This window comes from Sphaeroforma arctica (genome assembly GCF_001186125.1).
Source record: "Sphaeroforma arctica JP610 unplaced genomic scaffold supercont1.393, whole genome shotgun sequence".
NCBI classification, from domain to species: domain Eukaryota; class Ichthyosporea; order Ichthyophonida; genus Sphaeroforma; species Sphaeroforma arctica.
Window position 1 is genome coordinate 5,857 of NW_014040165.1, and position 8,370 is coordinate 14,226.

The 8,370-nt window shown below is 44.3% G+C and overlaps 1 protein-coding gene across 1 annotated transcript; it reads left to right on the plus strand.

The window, feature by feature from the left end:
- Positions 1 to 1,473: 1,473 nt before the first annotated feature.
- SARC_05855 (hypothetical protein) lies at positions 1,474 to 2,369 on the plus strand (the record flags this gene model as incomplete). The annotated part of the gene is made up of 2 exons (XM_014300262.1): positions 1,474 to 1,630; positions 1,984 to 2,369. 2 exons carry the CDS (start codon positions 1,474 to 1,476, stop codon positions 2,367 to 2,369), a joined length of 543 nt encoding a protein of 180 aa, XP_014155737.1.
- Positions 2,370 to 8,370: the final 6,001 nt, after the last annotated feature.

The window sequence follows — 8,370 nt, forward strand, 5'->3', positions numbered from 1 at the left end:
CAGGTTAGAACAAGAGCAAAGACATGGACATATATATATATATATATATATGGCAGAAGCACAAAGGAACATCAAAGGCATATGAGCACTATATTGAGGTGATGGATATTAGAGGTATGTTTAGTTACCGCAGATGATGCAATGATTATAAGCGATCATAAAACAATATGGGCGTAATAATACATACAGTATATGGGGTAGCAGTATAGTGGTACGATATGTATTTATCGATTAGTATTTAGAAATAGATGTCAGGTACAACACAAAAAGATTGCCATTAAACCCACCACAAACCGCATCGGAGGGGCCAAACCTGTATGTCAAGTTTTAAAGGCTTGGCATAGCAAGGTTTTGGTCATCTACCACAGTTGTCTAGAATATTGCTCAACGGCGATTACTGAGGCCTCAGTGGCATGTAGTACGGAGACAGCAACATGGGGAATTGTACGTGAAATATAGATGCGTTGGGCAACAGGATATACGAGTGTAGTACCGATGCATACACGCATTTAGGTTTTCGGTCACGATTTAGTGTATTGTTCATCAATGATAGTATTAGTAACACACAGTAATTGGCGATGATCGTTGTGTGATCTCTGAGTAATGGAAACGACGAATGCCCAACGTGTTGCACGTAAGACATGTGTTGTACAACGAGCATCGGGTGTGTAATTGACCAGCACGAGTAGGGTGTTCTGAGGACACAGCAGAGGGATGTCAGGCAGAGATAGAAGATGAGCAGCTAACATGTTGACTACCGGGTCGTTCCGGTGCCACGACAAGACCACAATTGAGACTTGGAACTCGGTCACAAGCTCCGCAACTCCACCGTACAGGAGTGGAGTACTCGGAGGCTAATTAACGGGTAAGATCTTAGACGTGCGCAGTACTCCTGAACAAGAGGAATATCATAGAAGAATATTCAAGTCGATCATGAACTGGTAAGAGCGAGCACATGCGGCGACGATATGAGTACATCACGCCAAGGTGCGAGTCGAAATGACTGAGCCCTGGTCAAGGGTATCACTCGTTGGATATTCGGGTGTACGGGGGTAGAGCTTGAAGCAACTACTAGGTATTTAATTAACGGACCCGTGTCTGTATTACTATAAATACGACGTGCGCTTTCATCTTACAACCCATACATTTCTACGACAATCCAAGTGATACCTCAACCTCCTCGACAATGCCCAGCGCTCACCATAGCCGACGCATACAAGTCCTCAGTCCGGAACGTATTGTCGAAGACGATATCGACCGACGGGCACCAAGCATCGACGCTCCAACTCAGTAATCAACCCTAATGACAAGGACAATGCTGGAATGCATGCAGTCAACTCAGACATTTGTCATAGAACCTACCGTGCCTATGTCACAACCAAAGAACACCAGGAGGGAAGTGCAGCACCAGCTTCCGCACGTTCAGCAACCTCCGGGCACGAAGTAGTATATGCTACTCCAGACCATGAACGTATGGTAACCTCTGACGGACATGCGATCCGGGAGCAAGTTAGTATACTTGGTAACAATGTAGGGGGTACTAGCTCGTCCCTGGGTCCGCCTTCGGGGGATCCCCGCCTACGTCCTCCGATGGAGCAAACGCCACGACCGACGCTCAGTAGAGCAGCAGGTACCGATAGCGACTAACCACTACGGCAGCCATCTACCAACGAAGCTGACGTCTCAACACGTATCGAGGTACCTCGTCGCCCACCTATTCGCAAACGTACACGCCGTAATACCAACCAAGGCAAGGTATTGAACGGAAGCATAATACCTCGCGGCCGTAACGGTAGTACGTTACCTCACACACGTAATACCGGCGCAGCCCCCACACTCGGACGGGGTGAAATGAAAGAGTTCTTAGTTACACAGCGATCAATGTTCAACCAATTCGACCAACAATTAGCCCGCTTGTCTGCGTAGCAGCCAACATGTTTCCAGTAGAGCCTAATACTTAGCACAATCGCTGTCGTCCATCAGATGGCGCAGACGAGACTCCAGCATGTATCCCAGAGTCTAAGCGTAAGCACCATGGACTATGGTACGAGTCTCTAGACTCAGACAATCAGAATCTTACAAGTGAGACCGGATCCTTACGAGATTTCGCACACCAGGAGGTACGTGCGAAGGGAAATCCGCATGGGAAGGAAGCGCTGGAGAACTTGTATGACCGACTGCATACCAAGGACCGCAAACAACAGCGTCGTAAGATATTCGTACACGAAGCTGTACACGAAGCGCCTACGAAGAAGGGTACGCCGAGTCAGGTACGCAATCCGCACGCGCCCAGGGCATGTCCCTTAAAACCCCAAAGGACGCGTTTCGGCAAAGGTGAAGATGCAACAGCGGTAGCGAGGGTCAGATGATCGTCTTTGTGTGCGGACGGGCAATGTCGAAAGTCCTGATTTCTGAAGTTGAAGGACAGGACGACAACCCGGATGAACCAGTAGCTACTACAGCGGACCACATAGTCGCTATGCAGAAGCGCTGGCTTCATACCAGGCCAGGGCGCCGGTTGCTGAGTTGGGTGTTTCCAGGAAGTCCCACCCATCGATGGAGCAGGTTGGCGAGCTGGCGAGGGCTGTCAGCGAAACTAGGGAGGAGGCGCCGGAGCCCCAGGGTCCGAAGTAGCGGGGACCCAAGACGGCTCTCTAAATGTACTTTGAAACTTTATTTGAAAAAGATTGAGAAAGAAATTGAATATGTAAAAGCCGAGCCTCCACATTAGAATCTTGTAATATAAACGTACTCTTAATAGTACGTAAAACGTACTCTTAAAAGTACGTAAACTCTTAAATGGGTTTTAACGGTTTTTATTAATTAAATACCTTTTCCAATTTACATATCAGATATTTGGACAAGGCCATTAAAAGGCCCCAGTAAAATACCAAATATAAGATTTGGTCTAGTTCGTTTAATAGCTATATTAACCTTCCAAATCTATTTATATCTGAATACTTCGGTAGCGGGATGGCTCAACCGAACATAGGTTTCTAAGGGCTATTAGCGTTGCTTAGTTTATCCTCCGTTCAAGTTATTGGTTAATGCAATAACTATGGACATCAAGAGTATTTTTCTTTTTTCTTCTTCTTTTTTTCTTCTAAAGTTTGGATTTTATGAGTCTCTCGGATTCGCCCCAACGAAACTTAGAGCGACAACGAAACACTAAACAAAATCCCTTCGGCGAAAACAATTCTGAGAGGATTATATATAGGCAATGTCTCAGCCTCACAATCCCTGAGAGTATTGCTGTTTTCACGAGGCATACTTAACTTTACTAAAAGACTCATTTCGTTTATTTACATTGAATTTAATTATACTTAGACTTAACCTAAGCGTTTTATTACTCTAAGGCGTTAATATCGCCTTGATAGACCGAAACTTACACATTTTAAAATTAGCAAAGGTATTAACTACATAGACTACTTGAACGAAAAGGTAGATAACTACCACGAAATTTTCCTAAGCACAGGCATTCCTTAAGAGAAAAAGACTGAAGTCATAAGTTAAGATTATGACAACGAAAGACAATACGCCTGCAAAGAAACGCAAGGCCGAACGTAAGAAGATGGAGATAGAAGCCGCTAACGCTGCCGCAGAAGCAACCGCCGCCGCTGCCGATGCGTTTAACCGCACCGTAGCCGAGGCACTTGTCTCCGACAATAATAGTCAGGACAATGCTTCGGATAAGGATGTAGCCACTCCGATTAACGAGACTACTCCTACAGTTAGAGCCCGAGGGCCAGCTATTGCCTCAACTTCGAAGCTCACATTTACGAAGCCAATAAGTGAGACAAGGGGCACGTCTCAAGACGCCCCACCCAATTCTTCTGACGAAACTCAGAAAGAAAAGTCCCCAATTATAAGGGACAAAGACGAATCTCAGAAGGTACCTATACCGGAACCAGAAGAAGAGGCAAGCTCAAGTGGCAAACCTGAATCTACGTCCGAGACCACTGAGCCAACGCGCATAAGTAAGTTAACTACTGAAAACACTGATCTTAAGAATCAGTTCGCCACCCTTATGAAAGGCATGACTGTTGAACATGTAAATCGAATGTATGGATCAGGAAAACACGCACAGCGCTTACGCGAGCATGTTTCTCCTGGCACTACTGAAGCCTTACAGAAGTAGACAGAACGTCGGCTGGCAATCACGCCCAAAAAGCGTAAGGACCTGAGCGCCAAACCTGTGGCAGGTGACCCAGATGTGCTCAGCGTATCTATACCTTACGAGGTACTACCACCAGAACTCCAGGCTAATTATTCGCCTGTTCTAACACCCGGACATGAGTCGCCTGTCCTTGAGGGTATTATAGACCCAGAGGCAGGTAGAAACACTCCGCCACCTTTACCCAACTGGGATGACAATCGTCGGAAACCAGTTAAGACTGGGTATGTCATCCAGACACAGGAATTACCCAAGATCATAATACCAACGACTATCCAAGGAACAGAGCACCGAAAGGCCTCGACCATGGACTTTACACTGGGTAACAAACGCTCCCGTAAACGTGTTAACGATGTCGAATTTAATCGCTTCGATCGCACCGCCTTACACCAACCCGCAGAAGATTTTCACTCTGACGAGGTGACCGAACTTAATAAATAGGTCGACGATTACACCATTAAGATGGAAATCGCCCATGAAGAGCACCGTGCCGAGGACGTATCATATTTTGCTAATATGATTGCGATCAAGCAGAAACGCATCGATCAGCTACTTCAGGCCCAACGTGGACAAGACCACCGGGATAACCAGAAGTACAAGGGACAAATCAGTCGACTAAAGTCGAACTGGGATGCCAACAGTAAGCAGGTCGAGTTTATAAACAACCATGACCTCGACACGCTAACCCGTACGCTAAATGCGTTTACGGTCATGCTGGAGACGAATGGTATCGCTCCCCAGCAATGGATTTCTGCTTTAATACAGTCGTTTGACCCTACAGGAACAAGTTACTTGATCCTGCAGCGACACCAGCATGAGCTAGACACTTGTCGTGACTGGCCAGCTGTGTGTTGGTTGGTTACGTCCTTATTAAGCAAGGACATGCGCAGCCCAGAACTGAGTTCAATCTGAACTGAACCAGTCGAAAATACTTCTATTCAGAGTTACATTCTGAAACTTGATGCTGATCTTGAACGTCCAGATATAACAAAGGACAAGGCTCAGTGATGGTACGAGTTCCTGGTTCTGCATGTTTTCTGTAAGATCATAAGAACAACGACCGCAAAAGTCTGTACACCGAGTTGAGACGTAAGTACGCAACTGAGGCTCGAGACAAGGGACATGAAACGAAGTTTCATCTATCCCGACTTACGTGGGAACAGTTTTATGATACTGTATCCACTCTTTTCCCCGCACACCGAATAACCTCGAAGGGAAAGGCGGTAAATTAAAAACTGCGCGAGCTCCCTGATCAAGGATACCTCTCACGCCAGACGTCAGATGATAAACCTCATCAGACGCGTCCTAACCAGACACGTGCTCGCGACTCTACTCAATCAACGCGGCCCAAAAAACGGGCACACGCGGAGCCGAAGGACAAGGAACCTCCATATAAGGAGATTAAGAAATGTGCCGACGCACAGTGTGGGTATGACATGTACCAATTGACCCTTAACGGTTATTGGAACGGCAGACATGCACCCACCTGTACACACATTCGTACGAAGTGTGACAAGTGTGAGAAGACCAATGGCTATCACGCCAAGTCTTACGACAAAAAGCCCGACATTAAGTTGGAGTGAAAGTACTACCAGGTACAATCGTTACAAAGAAAATATAACGTCTCCTTAGATGAGCGTGTAATAATCCCTGTATATTGCAACGAAAATAAAGTCCTTGCATTGATTGATTCTGGTTCAGAAATTTCATGTTTATCCGACCGCTTTGCATTAATGAAAGACATTGAAAGGCGAATTCGAACCACTCACCTAATTTTAACAGATGATAAAACTTCTAAGTCTGATACCATGGCCACAGATGTTAAATCTCCCTGGCCGATGATAGAAATATCACGACTCAAGCTGTGATCGTTAAGATGTCACAGAAGTACGACACTATAGTCGAAATGAGCGATTTGCTTACGTTAGGGATAACCGTAACAGGCTTACCCAACAACATAGATCCATTAAAGGATCAGTCAGACGATAATTGTCTAAACCCATATTCACCACCATCGGACACAGTCAAGATATTAATTCCTGGCTTTGCCGATAAGATAATGGATCTTATATTAGTAAATAACAAAATCAAAATAACCGACTGGGCAAAATTACACTTCAACGACGGATACGTCAGCCTTGACTTAACCAAGGTAGACTTTACTAAGTTCAAATGTCCTTCAAGAAACTATGTTTCTTAGAGACACGAAGCTGTAGTTAAAGAACAAGTCGAGAAATGGTTATCCGATGGGGTAATCGAAATCAATTACCAACAAACGCCAGTTAACTCAGCATTATTGGCAGTTGATCAACACAACTCTGACGGAACATTTAAGAAAGTCGGAGTATGTCTAGATACGAGTCCAATAAATAAGTTATTGCCGACTCATAGATTTCATCTCCCTCGTATAAACGAGTTACTGAGACGAATGGAAGATGCTACGGTGTTTACATCCTTAGACTTAACACAGGGGTATCATCAAATGCAAATTTATGAACCCCATCGTAAGTACTTTAGTTTTACCTGGAAAAGTAAACAATACAGGTTTAGAGGTGCACCTTTCGGTTTGCACTCCTTACCAGCATTCTTCCAACTAGTAATGGAGGAAATGTTTGCAGACATGCCTAACGTGCAAGTCTATATATATGACATAGTCATCTTTTCTAAAAATAAGGGCGAACATGCCGCATTAGTCAGGCGAGTTCTTCAGAGACTCAACGAACAAAACTTCAAGATTAACGAGAAGAAATGTCACTTCGCCATGAGCGAAATACAGCTCTTAGGCTATCATATATATGGGGAAGGTATTGAAATCGACACCGGAAATCGACCCCGATAAGGTGGAACACCTGTTAGATTGGCGAAAACCAACTACAGGAAGAGATGTGAACAGCAAGTGTGGGTTTGTAAACTTCTTTTCAGATGGAGTACCACACTTGGCTGATTATCTTAAACTCTTTGGACACTTAAGATGTCATAAAGGCAAACTAAGAGACTTGTGGACTAACGAGTGTGATGACGCATTTAAAGCGCTCAAGCACGCAGTCCAACAAGCCCCTGTTGTACAAGGACCTGTCGATGGCGTGCCTTCTGAAATAGCAACGGACGCATCAGACTTAGCACTTGGAGGTGTATTATACCAGGTTATAGATAATAAACCTAGGTATATACAATTCGTTAGCCGAGCAATGAATGCATCACAGTTGAATTATCCAACTGTGAAGCAAGAGCTACTAGGCATAGTAGCAGCTCTAACACACTTCCGCGATTACTAATACGGAACAACTTTTACGCTGATGTGTGATCAGAAGTCCCTTCAATATATGAAGGAGATGAAGCCAGACTCTCAATTACAGAGCCGATGACATGATACGATATCAAAGTTTCATTTTGATATCAAACAACTACCAGGGATACATAACCAATTACCGGTTATGTTATCACGCTTCGTACCGGACTTTAATAAATCCGTACGTGAGTTACTAGTGTAAAAGTCGGTCTCCTCTATTGCCCAATTACTAAATTATGTTCATATACACAAAGCTACCATCACGCTGTGTTGCCCATTACGGAGTAAGGATCCATGGCTCAATAAATTAATAAGCATGATACTATGCGAGACAATATATTTAGATAGGGAAGTAGATACTTTCCTATATCAGGGTACCCAAGCCATTCAGAAGACGCCCTGGAGACATACTATAATATGTCGTATAGTGTTAGAGTACAATGTAGTAGACTTCAAATAAAGTACAAATGTAAGTATTTATTTCTGATCTCACCTTTGGTTTTATACCTAAGGTGTTTGTGCTAGTGTTCTGCCGCTTGGGCTGGCCAGGGTAAAAACTCATATGGTCAGTATGAGAAACCTTATGCGAAACACTTTAACACTTCGATGCTTTTCTATTTCAACTTCTCTGCAACTAAATCTCACGCTGAACACATGATGCCTTTCCGCATACGTTGTGACTCACATAGAACCGCAGCTATTATTAATATGTTGTAGTTGACAGGCTTAATCCACTCTCGAGAATCGGTTGAGAAACTAAATCTGCTCTCGGAAGTCGATTAAGTAATAACTCAACTCTTGAGAGTGATTTGAGCAACTTGATTAACTCGGATGACTTAGCTCTCGGGAGTGAGCTAATTCTGATGACTTCCATAAATCAAAGATGGTTTCTTGCTGTAAATTTGGC